The following is an 18,843-nucleotide window of genomic DNA, read 5'->3' on the forward strand; positions in this document are numbered from 1 at the left end:
GAAAGAAAAAAATCAGAACTGGAAGCGAAGCCCATTGCAACTTTCAACAGCATTAAAACAATATTAAATAGTATTAGAACTGGATCCACAGTTGCACTTATAATTCACCTCCTATTCACAGATAGTGAAACTGGGGAGACAGTGTCATCGAATATTCTTCAGAAGAGGACTCTAATTATCAAATAGCTTTGCAGGAGCTCAAAAAAGAAAATTCTCAAAACCTTATCAGATAATTCTTTCCCAAGAAATTTCAATACAGCCCTGAAGAGTGCTTCTTATAGCTGATAAATTTCAACACAACTTTAATAGAAATATTTTTTTTCAGACCTCACGAGAAAGAACATACATACCAAGTCAGACTGTCTGAAGACCAATTTCACGTACAGTATTTAAAGGATAGAAATTGACAAGCTTTTACACATTTCTTAATTTCACATTTGATTCAATAAGATGTTGCTTGGGGGCATATCATGTTCAGTTTCATTTTTAATGTGCAAAAATGAATGAGTCATGCTTTAAACACAGTGTTAGGCATCATGATAAATGCTCAGACAAGACTCAAGTTTCTTCTATAAGATGAAACACAGTCACCAGCATGCAAACGTACAATGTGATCCAAAGCCGAGGAATTTCTACTGCTAACTTTGAATCATCTTATTCCATAAGAACATATGAAGAGCCTGCTGGATTAGGCCAATGGTCCATCCAAGTCCACCATCCTGTTCCCACAATGACCAAACAGGTGTCTGTAGGGTGGATGCAAGCAGGACCTGATCTCAACACCACTCTTCATCCCCAAGGCTTCAAGCAACTGGTGTTTAGCAGCATATTGTGTAGGTAGAATGGGATTTGCCTTTTTCACAGCTATCTTCATCAAGCTACCCACTACAACCTCAAGGTCCGTATATCACATAGCTAACATGATGGAACCCCAGGCAGAACATATTAAATTTCCCCCTAGCAATCTTCCATCCAGGCACTTGACTTAGACCATGCCCAAGGTAATAAGATAATAGCCTCACAAGTCCAACCATGTATGCTTGCCCAGTAGATACTTGGCAGGTTGGGGATGCTGCCTTTGACTCGGTTGGTCATCCCCTACTGTTTTTCACCAGAGTGATCTGAGCAATAGGAAGTTGCAGCAGTACCCTCTTTACTAGGTCTGTTTTCAAGGTCTAACAATATCAACACATGTCGTATAACACAGTTAAACATCAACTATAAAACCATTATCAAAGGTGACGGGAAGCTTTAATGCAAGAACTGCATCAAAAGGTTTGTGGAAACATAATCCTCAGGTGCCTGCCTTTCACTGTCTTCCTGAAACAGTAGAAACTGGACTACATCAAGCTAGAATACATGGCTATTGGGCTGCACCTGGCTTATTAGGTCTCATATTGTGCAAGTCTGATTAAAAGGAGCTACTCTCTCTGGCTTTTTCCATACTCAGTATCATAGAGGTATGACGATACAGCAAAAGTCTTTCCCTTGCAAATGTAGGAAATCCACTACTACAGCAAATGGGGAAAATGTGTTTCCTTACAGCAAAGTGTAAGGTGTGGAAGAAATACATATACCTGCACAGGTGTTCAAAGATGCACATATACTGATGGATGCCATCCACACTTTGGGTGTTTCTTAAGGGAACCATCAGTGAAAACAGTAGCATATACACAGGAAAAATCCCTTCAATGATAGGACAAACTTTTTAGAAATGTGGAGTTTAAAGGGTGGGGGAAGTCCAGAAATTGAAACAATATTATAGGTAGGGCTAGAAAAAGAGGTGCTGGAACTCACCATGAACACCTCCCTCTTTCTCTTGGAATGCCAACCTGAGAGTTGCCGCAACTCAGTTTGCACAATCTTTGAGACAACTTTGTAAAAATGTTAATTTATTAAAATAAGCAAAATTATTTCAGCTGAATGTGGAATAACAACCACCCTTTACTTATGTAATCACAATCTGAACACTGTTCAGAACCATTTCCTAGTGTAGGAGGAAATTACGGTGAGGGCTACCACCTCTTACCCCCAGATGCTGCACACACACACTGCCAGAACCATGAGGACACCACTACACCAACTACACTGATTAAGAATAAGAAGCTTGATGAGTGAGCAACTAATCCATGCTAATACAGCTTCATTATCCTGCCTGACTCACCAATAAATGAGTGTAGAAAGCGGTTAAGTGGCTGGATGGTCATGGCAACCACTGGAAACATTAAAGAAAGGGATTTTTTTTATGGGACATTGCTAATAACAACCTCTAATGCTTTTTGGGTGCTTTTCATCTTTTGAAACAGCTGAACAAATCTAAATCTTTAGTGCTCTCCTGTGAAACAGAGAAGCATTAGCATAACATACCCCAGTAGATCACTGTGGCTGTTATCTACTAATGGTTTGCAAGGGTGATGCCTGCAACAGGAAAGTATAAGCTATTAAAATATTTCAATGCCCATAATTGGGGGGGGGGGGGAGAAGGGGAAGGGGAGGGGGAAGGGGAAGTTTCAAAACGGTGCTCAAATGGCTACATATGACACTTAGTATCAACATGCTTTGGAGATTAATAAAATGCATAACCCAGCAGATAGAGGCACATAAAATACAGTGCATCCGATTAATGTATCTTCTTGCTATTGTAGTTTCTATAGCAACAAGTTGGAATGTTATAAAATTTTACCACTGGGAAACAAATTGAAAAGATTTCCCCTTCCCCCAAGACCTATTATAAACTCAGCAGACACACACACACACACACACACACACACACACACACACACACACACGTGTCACCATACCATTAAAACTGTGCTATGTATTTATTCCTGAAATAAAAGGTTATTTGCTCATCATCATTTTGAGGCTGGAAAAAGATGGCATAAAATCAAGGTGTATATGTTGTTTTTTTTAAAAAAAAGCATCAGCAGTTAACACTTTATTCCAAGCACAGAATTATTCTTGGTTTGTTTTAGAAACTTGTGTTTTGAGAGAAATTCTTTATAACAGTTAGAACTGTCACTGCCATTCTAGAAAGTTATGTAAGATGAATAAAAAACTGGCATCAAGACACAATGGCCAATTTTCCAAATCTGTCTCTTTGTTAGAAGCAGATTTGAATTCATCCTTCTTATGTTTGTCACCTACAGTGCAACTTCAATACATTTTCTTGTGCACTGTAACTTAATTCCAGTGAGTCACAAATTCCAAGCACATAAACGAAGACGAAGTCACCAAATACAATTCAACAGAGTGTTCTGCACTGTTCCAATTGCTTGGACACAGGAGATTGCAGAATTCCATATGAAGTTCTAATGGCAGCATATTTTAAAGTAGGATATATGATTTAAAAATGTCTGCCAAGATGGACTCAGCTGTTAATATATCAAAATGCTCCATATTTATGTGGATGCGTATATGAACCTCTGCTTTTCGTACCATTGCTACAATCAATATACATCTGAGTCACACACTGATACTCTCATGTATACTTTCCATTTCACCATTTATATCATTGCAAACTATGTCAGGGTAACACAATTTTTTTTCCGATTTAAAAAAAAAAACAGTTTCAGGATTTGCTTCAGAACTGCAGTTAGTTAACCAAGTTATTTTCCTTAAAAGTCCAAAAGCAGCCTGGTCGTTTCTGAGCCTTCCTTGGGTTGGGCTACATTTTCATGGCATAATCACAAGCACAACAGCGCATCCAAATGCCTTCTCCATTCCCCAATGACAACCTATCCCTTCCCCTAATCCACCGGTCTGCCCTATTCCACCCCGAGCCCCTCTCCTAAACTTCCTTACCTGCCTGCTGAAGCAGCAACGTCTCTGCCACTTCTCTCACCTGGAACCTAGTTTGGAACTTCTTATCAGGTAAAATATCAGCAACTATATGGGGTTTTACTTTAGTAGCCACCATTGCTGTAGCATGACAGTTTAGGCAACGTCCCATCATTCAGCCTGAACCCCCCCCCAATACTAAATTTAAAAAATTATACTGCCCTAAACTGCTGTTGTAAAAAAATCACTGAGATAATGTAAAACACCTTGAGTTTTTGAACTTGACCTATATAAATACCTAGTACGAGTCTGTATACTTTGGTCATATTAAACTTCAAACTAGTCTGCCCCTGCTCCTTTTATCTTTTTTTGTAATAACCTGAATAATTCTCAAGCACAGACAGGGAACCCCATCTCATTTTCACCATAATACATTTTAAATAGCCCAGATGTCAAGGAGAGTAATTTATCACTATCCCATTCAGATGTGACCATTATTCCAACTCTTTTGTTTCCTAGGCTTTAGCTATTAGCAGCTCTTTCTACTATATGTAGTTTGCTTGGAATCGAGCCTAAAGAATAATTCTGAGTGATTGGTAAGCTAATCAACTGCATTGTGTATATAACTGTTGGTATTATTTTACTATGAATTTTGCCATAATTGTCTGTCATGGCTATCTGATTTTGATTTATTTTAATTCAGTATTTCTGGAGGAGATTAGGGTTTCAATGTTTTCTCCCCTATAGCTTTTCTCCTTCTTCCACCAATTTAGGATTCGTATTCTACCGCCATTTAAGTATTCCACCATTTAAGTATCTACCACCATTGAGTTATTCTACTGAGAAATGAAGATATGTACAGTAGGTGATGGACAAAGGAGGGAGAGACATTTGTGACAGGCAGGCTAGAGTGGTTTTCCTTAACATGTGAGGCTGAGGAAAGGGAAGCTGCTCCAGGTGGGAGCTGGAAGGACTCAATTCTCTGTATGTGAATTGAAGATTGAGATAAATTGGTGATAAAGGGCTATATTCTGTATATAGCTATGTGATTTTGAATTTTATTAGGATCATTATGATTGTTGTTGGTATTTAATTTCTCTTTCTTATTCTTTTTCTCTTTTTTTGTTTTCCTTCCTTTTTTGGTTCTAGTATTCCTACTTATTTATACTGTGAATTTGAACATTGCATCAGGTTTATCGGTAATCTCCTGGGGTGTTAGGGTAACGGGAGAAGTAAACCCTCTCTCAAGGACATCAGAGACGTCATACTGGGCCTGGTTTTGCAGCTAGCACTTTCTCACTTTCACACACCCAAAGTCTATTATTACTGAACTTGGCACATTGTGTTTTAAGCTAAGCACTTCGATGCTATGTTCCTCACAACTGGCTGTCAAAAAGCCCATCCATACAAAGTAGATGCTTCAGTATGATTTATACACTGCCTTAGCACCTATTTGCGAATTAAATTGAACCACTAAATAAACAAACTGTGCCTTTTAAATAAAACATCAATCATTCCTGCCATTTCCCATCTTCATTTAGCTTTGTAGTTAATCAGCATCAACACAGGCTATAAAACTTTAATTGATGCAACTTGTGTTGCTGACAGTGTATATTAGTTTTCTTTAAAAAAAAAAACCACACACACACAAAATCCAGCAGTAATACTTCAGAGGCATAGAGCTACAGATTAATCTGTTTCAGGGCATTCTCGGTCTTTCCAAAGTGATCTAATGCAAGTTAAGACAAAATTGCCTTCATTAACCTTGAGGTTCAAAAGAAAATAAGATGACGCAGAGCTTCCTATCATCCCAGCTCTAAGAACAGGCAAATATGACCATTTCAGCCAAGGATGTCACTCTAATTAGCCCATGCTGACTTCTGCTTGTATCATGAGCAAGCGCAGGAATTATCCTTGGTATATGCCATCACTACAGATGTTGCTTCTTGTTATGAGTTGCCACAGCTGGAAATCTACATCTGCTACAAGCAGAGATGGTTGTGAGAAAAACATAATCTGCACAGTAAAATGATCCATTTTGGGGGCATTTAGCATAAAAAGCCAAAATAGGAGTAAAATGATGTGGCATGGAAGAACACCGAATTTGCCCTTCCTGTTCTCATGCCAAGGGGGATGCAGGTTTTTAGCGGAGCTTTTAGAACAACCTAAACTCTGCTGTAGGGACATGGGTGGCGCTGTGGGTTAAACCTCAGAGCCTAGGGCTTGCCGATCAGAAGGTCGGTGGTTCGAATCCCCGCGGCGGGGTGAGCTCCCGTTGCTTCGTCGCAGCTCCTGCACACCTAGCAGTTTGAAAGCATGTCAAAGTGCAAGTAGATAAATAGATACTGCTCTGGCAGGAAGGTAAACGGCGTTTCCGTGTGCTGCTCTGGTTCGCCAGAAGCGGCTTTGTCATGCTGGTCACATGACCTGGAAGTTGTACGCCGGCTCCCTCAGCCAATAACGCGATATGAGCGCTGCAACCCCAGAGTCGGTCACGACTGGACCTAATGGTCAGGGGTCCCTTTACCTTTTTAAACTCTGCTGTAATTAACCCTAAATGCATGTCACTGGGGTAGGGGCTCTCATATCCTTCTTTCTGTTTTCTTAAAATAAAATTAAAAGCTTAAAGCTTAAAAAATGCCTCCATCTCATCATGGTGATTCTGGAGGGGTAGAGTGACAATCTAGTAAGATACGGTAGTAACATAAGCAGATGACAAGGATAAATGGGACAGCGAGAAAAGAAAGAAAAAAGAAAGAGAGAGAGCAGAAAAGCTTAAAAGTGATTTGATTGTAGGGCTAAATATTGTCCTCAGCTTTCTTGTTCCAATAACTAATGAAGAAAATCCAGAATTCTATGGACTGATCCTCTTGTTGGTTTCTGAGTTCTCTTCCTAAATGTGTCATTTTAATGAACTTGTTGTGTCTTCTCCAACCAGTGTTCTAGTTGAGGGCTTGCTACAGTCTTCCAGTATTTAGCAATGCAGATTCTCATAGTTGCTAGGAGAGTTGCAATCCATTCCAAGTCTACTGGTCTCACCTCAGGCTTCAAATAACAAAGAAGAGCAGCCTTCGGGATGCATGGCAAATTTGTTTTATACATTTTGGTTAATATCATTGGTTAATATCATTGGTATATTGTTTTGAAGAAATTGAAAGACACCAAGGATTGGGGAGTGGTTTTTTTTAAAAAAAACAACAACAACCAGGTCTGTTCCTCTTTATATTAGGGTGTTTAGCTCAAAGTTTTCATTATACTCTAAGAGCCCTCCCCCAAGAAATAGCCTGAGAAAATAGTGGGTTGGCTTCAAAAACTAGCAATGAAGCTGATAAATGAAAGGGACATACAATTCACACACCTGACATTTTCATGCCTAATCCGGGTAGACATGCACACAAAGCAGTAGCTGGAGAAGACTTTAAGGAGCATTTTGTGCTTCCTCTTACAACTACCTGGAGATCTGCCAAAAGTTATATCTAAACAGATTTCTCCAAGTAAGTCATAATAGCACATCTCTTTTAATATCCTTTCCTTCTGGGAAATGTGAAACAAGCACATACAAAAATAAAAATCGTACCATAACTTCCTACAAGATTGACAGTGGCTAATACAATTGAAAGGGCTTGGCGATTCAATAAGAGATTACTGTGGGGAAACAGTGCCAGAAACTCTTTTCTTACATTGAAATCCCAAGATAAGGCGCTTAACAGATGTATGTGACACATGTACTTCTTGCTTGAGCAAATTCCACAGTTGGGCATCAGTTGCTCGAGGTTGCAAGGCCTATGTTGAAAAGCCATCCCCATATGGTAACGAATCAATGTCAAACATTTTCAGAGTTCCAACGAAGCATGGATATTCTGGGAGGTCATGGTCCCGAAAGATGACCAAGACAAGCAGGGTCAATAACGTGGAAGACTTTGAATACTAGATAAGATGCCCTGAAGTGGACATTTTGTACAACGGAAACAAGGCAAAGCATACAGCAAAGTGATATTGTGGCATATGTCTTTCTTAACCAGCTGTCCAAAAACTCTCATATTTACCCCTCACAAAGCCAAGAACTAATGAGTTGCTTCACCTTAAACCTTCTCTGTGGTTAAACTAATGACAGTCACTATTGGGTCAAGGAATTGTAGGGTTTGGGGGACAATACGTACAGATTATTGAGAACAGGCATCCCCAAACTTTGGCCCTCCAGATGTTTTGGACTACATTTCCCATCTTCCCCGACCACTGGTCCTGTTAGCTAGGGATCATGGGAGTTGTAGGCCAAAACATCTGGAGGGCCGCAGTTTGGGGATGCCTGATCTAGAACCTTTCTGCACAATCTAAATCAGACTTTCTTGGCCTAACATAAAATAGGATCAGGTCGGGCATGTCACTCTGAGTTCTTTGATAGAAGAACTGCCCTGTGATCTTCAGATGAATGGCGAGATATAAAGATAATAATAAATAATAATAGAAGGAGCAAATGGGAGCTCCAACAAAATGTTGCAATGTGGAATTCAGAGTTTCAGCCAGGCAGTCAGGCCCTCTTGCAGGATAATCAGTTCCATATACTTCACACACACAAAAGAAAGTAAACAGTTGGTCTTCTGTGGCCATGGAGCACGCTCAGTTTTTGGTGGGATGTTTTGGTCTTTTCCTTGAGATGTTTTGTCCTTCTGCAAATCTCAGGGTTCTCCCAAGCCTGCTGATATCTGCCCCCTTGTGTGTAGGCGGCACTGGTTTTGGCTACATAAGGATCCTCGCTCAGAGACTTGAGTTCATGTTTAGTATATAAGGTGGTGGTGCCAATGAGATATATGTAACATTGCTGCCAGAAGTTGTTTGCAGGGTATACATTTTATGAGCTGTTTCAGTCCTGTGACTCAAGATACGATTTTCCTTCTGCAAAACACCTCCTTCAAAGCCCTTTGCCCAGGCTTATCTTTTGCATCCTCATTCTTAACCAATCTTTGCATGTAAAACCATTCACCCACATTCTTCCTCTCTCCCTACCTCTGTCTCTTCCTTTTACCCTGGGAGGAAGTTCCTGCCTTTGCTGCTTGTGAGAGTTTGTAAGGTCATGGAGTAAAATGAAGATGAAAATGTTGTTATAATTTTCAGTAGGGGAGAAGACTAGATAAGAAATATAACACGGGTAAATTAGTCAGCTGTGGATTAGATGGAGATTAAGATACTACTTGCCATCAGTTCTGTCAACAAAAAAACCTCCTGGTCCCATTTCCATAGAAACAGGGCTGAAAGCCATGAATGGTTATGCATCTTCATGGTAACATTCTGTAAGGTCTGAGCAAGCAGCAGCTGAAGACTACAAAAATCAGCATTGCAAGAGAGCTGTACTGCTAAAATAAATGGCTGGAATATAAATACTGGTGCTGCCCCTAAACCTTTCTTAAAACTTCTTATTTATTAGTAGGGAATTAGATTTATTAGATTGGGATTCCCACCCCCACCCCCCCTATAACTAAACCGTATCCCTTCAAAGAGCTAGTTATAGGAGAAAAGGCATCCCAAAACACTACAATCTCAGAATGCTAGAAGATATGTACAGTAGAACCTCAGTTTATGAACACCTCGGTTTACGAATTTTTGGTTTACGAACATCGCGGACCCATCTTGAACGGATTAATTCACTTTCCATTACTTTCAATGGGAATGTTCGCTTCAGTTTATGAACGCTTCAGTTTATGAACAGACCTCCGGAACCAATTGTGTTCATAAACCGAGGTACCACTGTATTAGGATGCTTGGGCACAAAACTCACTCCCTGCACATAGAAATAGTCCAGGAACACAATTAAATCACCACCACTTTCTAAGATGAGTTTCCTTTTCCTTTCAGGCAGCCTCAGATGGAGGTGTGTATATAATAAATAATAATGATGATAATAATAATAATTTATTATTTGTACCCCACCCATCTGGCTGGGTTTCCCCCAGCCACTCTGGGCGGCTTCCAACAGAAAAATAAAATACAATAATCTATTAAACATTAAAAAGCCTCCCTAAACAGGGCTGCCTTCAGATGTCTTCTAAAAATCTAATAGTTGTTTTTCTCTTTGCCATCTGGTGGAAGGGCGTTCCACAGGGTGGGTGCCACCACCGAGAAGGCCCTCTGCCTAGTTCCCTGTAACTTGGCCTCTCGCAACGAGGGAACCATGAGAAGGGCCTCGGCGCTGGACCTTAGTATCCGGGCAGAACAATGGGGGTGGAGACGCTCCTTCAGGTATACTGGACCAAGGCCATTTAGGGCTTTAAAGGTCAGCACCAACACTTTGAATTGTGCTCAGAAACGTAATGGGAGCCAATGTACGGTAGGTCTTTCAAAACCGGTGTTATGTGGTCTCGGCCGCCGCTCCCAGTCACCAGTCTAGCTGCCGCATTCTGGATTAGTTGTAGTTTCTGGGTCAAAGGTAGCCCCACGTAGAGCGCATTGCAGTAGTCCGAACGGGAGATAACTAGAGCATGCACCACTCTGGCGAGACAGTCCACAGGCAAGTAGGGTCTCAGCCTGCGTACCAGATGGAGCTGATAGATAGCTGCCCTGGGCACAGAATTGACCTGCACCTCCATGGACAGCTGTGAGTCCCAGGCTGCACACCTGGTCCTTCAGGGGCACAGTTACCCCATTCAGGACTAGGGAATCCTCCACACCTGCCCGCCTCCTGTCCCCCACAAACAGTACTTCTGTCTTGTCAGGATTAAACCTCAATCTGTTAGCCGCCATCCATCCTCCAACCGCCTCCAGACACTCACACAGGACCTTCACCACCTTCACTGGTTCTGATTTGAAAGAGAGGTAGAGCTGGGTATCATCCGCATACTGATGAACACCCAGCCCAAACCCCCTGATGATCTCTCCCAGCAGCTGCATGTAGATGTTAAAGAGCATGGGGGGGAGGAGGCACCCCACAAGTGAGAGCCCAGGGGTCTGAGCACTCACCCCCCACCACCACTTTCTGAACACGGCCCAGGAGGAAGGAGCGGAACCACTGCATGACAGTGCCCCCAGCTCCCAAACCCTCTAGACCAGGCATCCCCAAACTGCGGCCCTCCAGATGTTTTGGCCCACAACTCCCATGATCCCTAGCTAAGAGGACCAGTGGTCAGGGATGATGGGAATTGTAGTCCAAAACATCTGGAGGGCCGAAGTTTGGGGATGCCTGCTCTAGACGGTCCAGAAGGATGTTATGGTCAATGGTGTCAAAAGCCACTGAGAGATCCAGCAGAACTAGGAAACAGCTCTCACCTTTGTCCCTAGCCTGGAGAACATCAACCAGTGCGTCCAAGGCAGTTTCAGATGCTTCAGCTGGACCTTTGTACATACCCCAGAAATTTGGCTTTGCTCTGTGCAATGAGAGTGATTGTAGTAAGCGAAGGAATGCCCATATGGTGCAATCCCAAGCAGGTCCAAGCAAATCGGAAGCAGGAGGTTGTAGTTGTCCGGTTGATTCCCAGCACCTATTACCATATCTAATGCAAGCAACACATAGACTTGAATCATTAATCGTCCCTTGAGAGTGACTAGATGCCACTCAAAAAGCATGTCCTGCTTTGAGTAGACCAAGCGTTAGTTTTGCATTTTCTGAAGAGGAGCAAGCTTGTCCCCTACAGCAAGGTCAAAAACAACCTACTAAGGCTGTGTACCCACTCCTGTTTACTCTGCACTCAGGGTATTCCTACCACTGGTTTGCCCACATTTATCCCATGGTTTCTTGAGAAATACTGTGATTTCATGCATTTCTCCCTAACCAGCTTCCATGCAATTTGAAAATGGAAGCCATATGACGACATTCATGCCCACTCTCCACTCTCTGCTGTGGACAAACTGCCTAGAAACATACCCACCAGACTGATATGTACAAGGATGTGCAACTGCGATATCTCTTTCTCTTTGGCGATCACTCGTAGCCGCGTAAGATTTTCTTCCATAAACACGGTTTTAACAATGGGTCCGTAAGTGACTGTGGAGGCCAATTCTGGATCCACATGTCCTTCCACAGTGGGGACATTGGTTTCCAGGTGGAAGTTCATCACAGTGTGGATTTGCCAAGCGTGCCTTCCTCTTTGCACGTTTCTCCCTTGCGTCCTGAGATCGAGTTTCTTCAAAGCCCATGACACCTTTGGTCAAGGCTGTTCTCCAATTGGAGCGTTCACAGGCCAGTGTTTTCCAGTTGTCAGTGTTTATACTACACTTTTTAAGATTTGTCTTGAGACAGTCTTTAAACCTCTTTTGTTGACCACCAACATTACGCTTTCCATTTTTAAGTTCGGAAGAGAGTAGTTGCTTTGGAAGACAATCATCAGGCATCCGCACATCATGACCAGTCCAATGAAGTTGATGTTGAAGAATCATTGCTTCAACACTGGTGATCTTTGCTTCTAAATACAGTTGGGGGTAGAGGTGGAATGACCCCACCTTTTGTTATGTAATGACATTCAAGTCCAGCTTGGACCTTTGTGAAAAGCCCACTTCAGATTCAGGCTGAGGTCCACTCTTTAAGTTTTTCCTATAACAGGTAGCACAGGTAAAGGTAAAGGACCCCTGACCATTAGGTCCAGTCACAAACAAGTTTTCCCTTTTCTCGGGAGGAAGCATAAGGGAATTTCCCTTTAAAAAATGGGAGAACTTGACAGCTATGGTTTCCGAATCATGTGGCCAGCCTGACTAAGCCGCTTCTGGCGAACCAGAGCAGCACACGGAAACACCGTTTACCTTCCCGCTAAATAAAAAAAATTCCTTCAGTAGCACCTTAAAGACCAACTAAGTTTTTATTTTGGTATGAGCTTTCGTGTGCATGCACACTTCTTCTCCTTCCCGCTCTGTGGTTTAATCCACAGTGCCACCCGCATCCCTAACTGGTAGCATATAACATCCCTATTCAGTTCCACTTTTGGTGACACACCCAGAAAGCTGCTCAATGCTGCCCTTTTTCACACACCCTACCCCAGGGACAGCTGTGGGAACTGGCAACTCTTTCTCTCTCTAATGTTTGCCAGATCCTTTCTTTGTCTCCCCCCCCCCTTCCCCGTTATCTTAAAAATCTAATGTGATATCCTAAGTGTCTGCTTGGTTGTGGCAGCATTTATGAGCCTATTAAGCGATTAAAGTTTACTATTCAGCAGCATTAATAAATCACCCAACACCGTATTTTGAGAGCCATTGATTAAGAGGGGGTGGGGAACAACATGCCACATATATGGTATGAAAATTCCACCCATAATTGTATATGAAAGCGAGGAGCTCAGAATCCAATGGAATTCTGATGAAGATCTAGTAGTTCCATTTCAGTCACTTACAGGTACCGGTATGTAAGTCTGTCCTTCCAGTGAGCACTCAGGGCTGATTACCTATCCATTCTGAAGGAAATCAGCCCTGAGTGCTCACTGGAAGGACAGATCCTGAAGCTGAGGCTCCAATACTTTGGCCACCTCAGGAGAAGAGAAGGCCCCCTGGAAAAGACCCTGATGTTGGGAAAGACTGAGGGCACAAGGAGAAGGGGACGACAGAGGACAAGATGGTTGGATAGTGCAAAGCTGCTAACATGAGTTTGACCAAACTGCGGGAGGCAGTGGAAGACAGGAGTGTCTGGTGTGCTCTGGTCCATGGGGTCATGAAGAGTCGGGCACGACTAAATGACTAAACAACAACAACAAAGTCTATGGGATCAGGTGCATTTTCCCAAGACTTGACAAATGTGATGCTTGGGTTAATCTCAACTCTGTACAAATATAGCCCATAGGATTTTCAGATCCAATCCTTTTTCCACGTGATGAGCTGCATCCACAACCCTCTGCGGCCACATTGCCATTATCTGCTGCCCACCACACAGTAGACTGAACACATGAGCAAAGCTTCCGAGTCAGCAGTTTTTTTAAAAAAGCAATAAATATCTAAGCATTTTCTCCCCCAGAACATGGCCAATAACCTCTTTATTTACAAATAATGGTGCTGGATGCTAAATTTATAGGTAAGAGCAGACGAAAGGAAAGGGGGGAAAAACAGGTCAATTAACCTTCAACTTATGTAACAGATAACACAGTAGGCATTGGGGCAATTTAAGAACTCACTGCATTCCACAGCTTCCTGACTGTGTAAGAAACAGTAAATACACATACTGACAAATAATATTAGTCTGCTTATGAATTATCAAGTAGAAATAACATGCTGAGTTAATTATCTGTCATTGTATAACATGTACTCATAAGCAATCGTCAGCTAATCAATGCAGACAAGTACCAGCTCGTTTATTCTTGGTTGAAACTAGGATATATAGGTGCAATGGGTATCTACTGGCTTCTGGGCTTAGTTCAATGTACTGGTTATGATCTTAGACTTAAGCATAGCAGTATGTTATGGAGCATTTCTTCCCATACCTGGAGATGCCAGGGATTGAAAGTAGGACCTCTATTACAGAGTTTCCCCCTTTTTCATATCTTGGATATGTGCACTCCATCTTCAAACTCTAATTCCCCCAAGTTTAACATTCCTTCCTCAAACGCAGGAGTGGAAAGATAACTTCTCTTCAGTGAACAAGCAGCAGTAAACAGATTACATAACCCTACTTAGATCTACATATTAAGTCAAGATTCAAAGTAAATTCAGGCACATGCCTTGATAAGCAGACTGGGGGGGGGGGGGCTACATTACTATTAATGTACGTACAACTTCAGTCATTTAATATCCTGAAAACGAAACTTTCAAAATTCTGCCAATTCAAGTGACTCCTTTCCATACAGCAATAGGAAATACCTCCTTTTCATCTTCAATTCCTCATCAAGAAATGGAGATTAAGGCTAAGGAGAATATAAAGCCACATGATCTATGCTGCCTATCTATGCTAATTTTGTATAAGTAGGAATATATTTTATGAAATTAACAAACAAACAAAAAATAGTTCAGGAATGCATACGTGAAACTTCAAGTAGCAGAAGCTAAAAGCAATTTCCTAGAAGTGTAATGGCCCCAAATGGCATATTTTGTAAGCATGCTTTTCCACAGAGAACAGGTAATTTAAATTCAAGGATCAGTTTATATTAAGTAACCCATTTCTCACTTCTTCATTTATTCTGAAGTCCCTCATGAGGAGCACCAGGGGAATCCTCTGGCTTTTATACAATTTTCATAACTTCTTTTCCCCAAAACAAAGGAATATATTAACAGAAAACAATAGGAAAAATCTCAGTGGTTACCTGTGTTCCTGTCTGGTAAAATACAGCAATGTTTCTGCAGAATGCCAGGCAAAACCTGTTATAGGAAGAACAAAACAAAAATAATTTATGTTAGTGTTTGAGAGCAAAAGGACAGCGTAATTAAATTAAATGGCTTGGTCCCCCCTTTTTTGTGCATAACATCAAACAAGTCACATCATTATTACTTCGTGTTTCACTGGGTACTTATCCTTATTCAGTTCTCTTTATCCCTGACTACTCATTATCCCTATGCTAGCTGGGGCAATGGGAGTTGGGCCACTGGCTGCCCTAATTAACCTAGTAGAAGCATTACTTGTTAACAGGCAAAACACACTGCAGATATTAATATTGTGCAGTTTGAAGCAACTGGATGAATAAGAACTGACTCCTTTTGGAATAAATCAATGTCCAGACCCATAAAAATATTGTTCAAACTTTTACTTGCAGAACTCTTCAAAAACAGAAGATAAGCATCAAAGACACATCCAAAAATCTCCACACGATATCTTGTGCTGTGCAGCACAGGCTCAGCATTTTAGAAAATACGAAATAATCCAAACAGACCTAGAATCAGAGGTCTGTCTCTCCCCACAGCCTGCTTCCCAGCCTCCATCGGCCTTGAGCTGTTTACTCTCCCTTCAGGAGAGCTTCATTTACATCCTTAGTCCCTCTGTGAAGTTTGGGAGACAAAATCTCAAAGGCAACTCCCTTCCAAATGGAGATTTGCAACCAAATATCTTTTGTCACCTGATCTAAGGTTATAACACTCACATGTTAGCTAGCAGAAAACAACAATCAGATCATTATCAACTCAGCAAGAGCTTAGAGTCCACTTAGAAAACTACTGTGAAAAAACATTGGGATATTTTTTTGAGGAGCACCATTAAGCCTTGCACTCATTCCTATCAGTCCTCACAAAGCAATGATAACCCATTCAGTCCTCCAAATTAAGAAGTGATTATGGAGTTAGAGGCAGAGTTGGGCCAAGACACTGTCGCTTCCTGAGGTGAAGGTTGAGAGGTAAACACACCTCAATCCACGTACAAGAAACTGGTCATCAAATTTTACTTCAACCGTGGCATTTGAGGGCAGTAGCCTCACACAAAGGGTGAAGAGCAGGCTGTGTGGCATGGCCAACACCTCACAACCATCATCCACTCATCACTCTGCCTAGTGCTTGCTCACTATCTGTTCAAATAAATGCTGCAGTGTTTCAGCAGCAGCACTAGGTATTACTTCAGCAGAGCAATGTTTGCACAATGCCTGCTGGTGTTCCTGACTTCCTGCCTGCTTTTGTTATGGGGTTTCTCCCCCCAACCACTCCTTGTGATGTGCTGAGGGAAAGTGAACAGGCAAATGAGTGACCAGCCCAGGCCACAAGCAGCTGGCATGGCCACCAATGGGGTACCTGCTTGGGAGGATGGGAATGGGCAGGGCAAGGAGAGCTGGGGGGGGGTCTGCCATTGCCCTCCAACGTCTGCCACTTGAAGCAGCCACCTGACATTGCCCAATGGCAGGGCTGGCTCCGGATCTCATGTTTAGCTTTAATGCAATGGTTACAATGAAGTATAGACGAGGGACTTCCAAATCCTTTTTTTCAGTTTGTTTTCTTCAGAGACGACATTCCCTATGATCTTATGTCAAAATTCAAACGTTTAACAAACAAGGCACTTGGATATAATGTTTTGGTTTTGAAATTTTCATATATTTCTGTATTTCCAAGAAAAGCAATGATACAAGACTAGGGTAGCCTTCATCAACCTTGTGTTCTTTAAATGTTTTGGTCTAGAGTTTACATCAGCACCAGGTTGACAAAGGCTGGGCAGTAGCATTTCAAGTACCTTATCCCTGCACTCATGAGTAGAGAATCGCTTATTTAAAATGAAAATGAATGATGTTGATTTATAATCAACTTACTGTAGTTGATTTATATTCAGCTTAGTTGATTTATATTCAACTTAGTGAACATATTTCAGAAATAAAAGAAATCATTGGAGTTTCAAGCAGGCATAATTTCTCAGTTAACCAACTTCTGAATTTTAAAGTATTTCCTCTGATTAAAAAAAAATGTAGCAGGAATTTTTTCCTTGATGATTCAACAAACTCTGAGAGTCAATCAGACACCAAAGATATAATATCAAACTCAGAAATGCCAAAATATATGTTCACTCTTCATGAGTAACGGCGTGACGCACACCTTTGCAAATTACGGTTGCATTTTTATGACACAGTTCTCCTATCACAGGATGGTTCCCACAATTAACCAAGACAGGAAACGTGTAATGTGTCACTCAGCGAATAATCTGTTGCTTCAGCCCTCGATATGATGAGCGCTACTAGTTCCGTTATGACAGATACAGAACCTGTTTCTAAAGGATCAGAACTTCCCCAGCTGTCGCAAAGCAGGTAGGACTAAGGGGTGGTGAGAAGAGAAAATGCCAGCTATGATTCCTGTCCTGTTGCAACATATCTTGATCAGGAAGTTCATACATGTCACATGCAGGTGGACTTTAAATACCTGCAAATGCAATAAACTCAAAGCCACTCTGCTTTACATGGCCAAGGGATTTCTTGCTGAAAATGAGGTGTCCTTTATTTAGTAGTGAATCAACAAGGTTTTTTTAATTTAAAAAAAGTATAGGTCTTTTCCAAGAGAGTAGTAAAATGCATCTGTTTTGCATTTAAGAACATCAGCAACATGGGGCCTCTAAACAGGATTGGTTCCGCAAATAGTGCTTGGGTTGCCTCTCCCAGGCTCCAGCTCTTCCAGATGGGACAGTTCAAAACACCTGAAAACTGGAGGGATGTGGTTTTCTCCCAGGACAAGGTCTCCAGACATACAGACGTACTGGATGAAACAGAGCAATTGAAGGACATCTCATCTACCAACGCACAAGGCAATTTCGAAAGCTGCATTCCCCTTCTACTGCTGTGTAATGAGACTGGGCAGGGAAGCAGGAAAAGCAGTGCAATAAAGACATCTCAGCCAAGATCTCTAGCAATTCTGACAAGAGCTGGATAAAAATAGTGCCCAAATCTAATATATTGAGTAGGAGGTGAACCAATGAATATGGTCTATTTAGCTTCATTTTTCACTTTTGTCATTGCAAAAAAAAAAAACACCTCCATTCTTTTGGCATGTTTTACAGAACCCCATGGATTTTCAAGCTCCCGCTTGCATCCGCCAGGACTTTTACTCCACTGTTAGAGCAGATGAATCTTGAGAGGTGACCAGAGCACTGTCTAGTCCTGTTACACTGGATGAGTTTCAGTTAGCAGAGCTCAAAGAAGTGGACAATGTTTTCGGATCAGTTAGAGTGACCACTTGTGTTCTGGATCCTAGTCCCTCTTGACTGTTAAAAACTAGGAGGGTGGGGACAGCTGGCTAGGCCAGGGAGGTGATTAAAACCTCCTTACAAGAGGGGGTGGTTCCTGAGTGGGTGGTCACAGACCAGATCCAGGCATTCATGGAGGAAACTGGTTTTCTAGGTCCATTTCAATCAAGGTTTAGGCCCAGTTTGGGCATAGAAACTGCTTTGGGCACCCTGTATGATGACCTCCATTGGGAGACAGGAGAAATGTGTCCCTGTTAATTCTCCTTGACTTCTCAGTGGCTTTTGATACAATCAACCATGTTATATTTCTGGAGAGGTTGTCTGTCGGTGACACTGCTTTGTGGTGGTTCTGTTACTACTCAGATTGTCATTTCCAGAGGGTGATGCTTAAGAGTGCTGTTCAGCCCCATGGAACAGTCAATGTGGGGTTCATCAGGGTTTGATTCCCCTCCTTCTGTTTCCTTGTATAGAGAGGTTTTTTTAATATTTAATGTTTTATTATTATTATTTTATATGTTGGAACTCTG

At 41.8% G+C, this 18,843-nt stretch overlaps 1 protein-coding gene across 1 annotated transcript in view; it reads right to left on the reverse strand.

Annotated features, from left to right (window-relative positions):
* Positions 1-18,843, reverse strand: part of DLGAP2 (DLG associated protein 2) — a 365,730-nt gene that overhangs the window by 296,023 nt on the left and 50,864 nt on the right. The window contains exon 2 of the mRNA XM_060272460.2: positions 14,982-15,036. Within this exon, the coding sequence (XP_060128443.1) occupies positions 14,982-15,036 (55 nt within the window). The remainder of the gene's footprint in view (positions 1-14,981; positions 15,037-18,843) is intronic.

The sequence above is a fragment of the Zootoca vivipara genome, chromosome 3, assembly GCF_965207765.1.
Source record: "Zootoca vivipara chromosome 3, rZooViv2.hap1.1, whole genome shotgun sequence".
Lineage (NCBI taxonomy): Eukaryota > Metazoa > Chordata > Lepidosauria > Squamata > Lacertidae > Zootoca > Zootoca vivipara.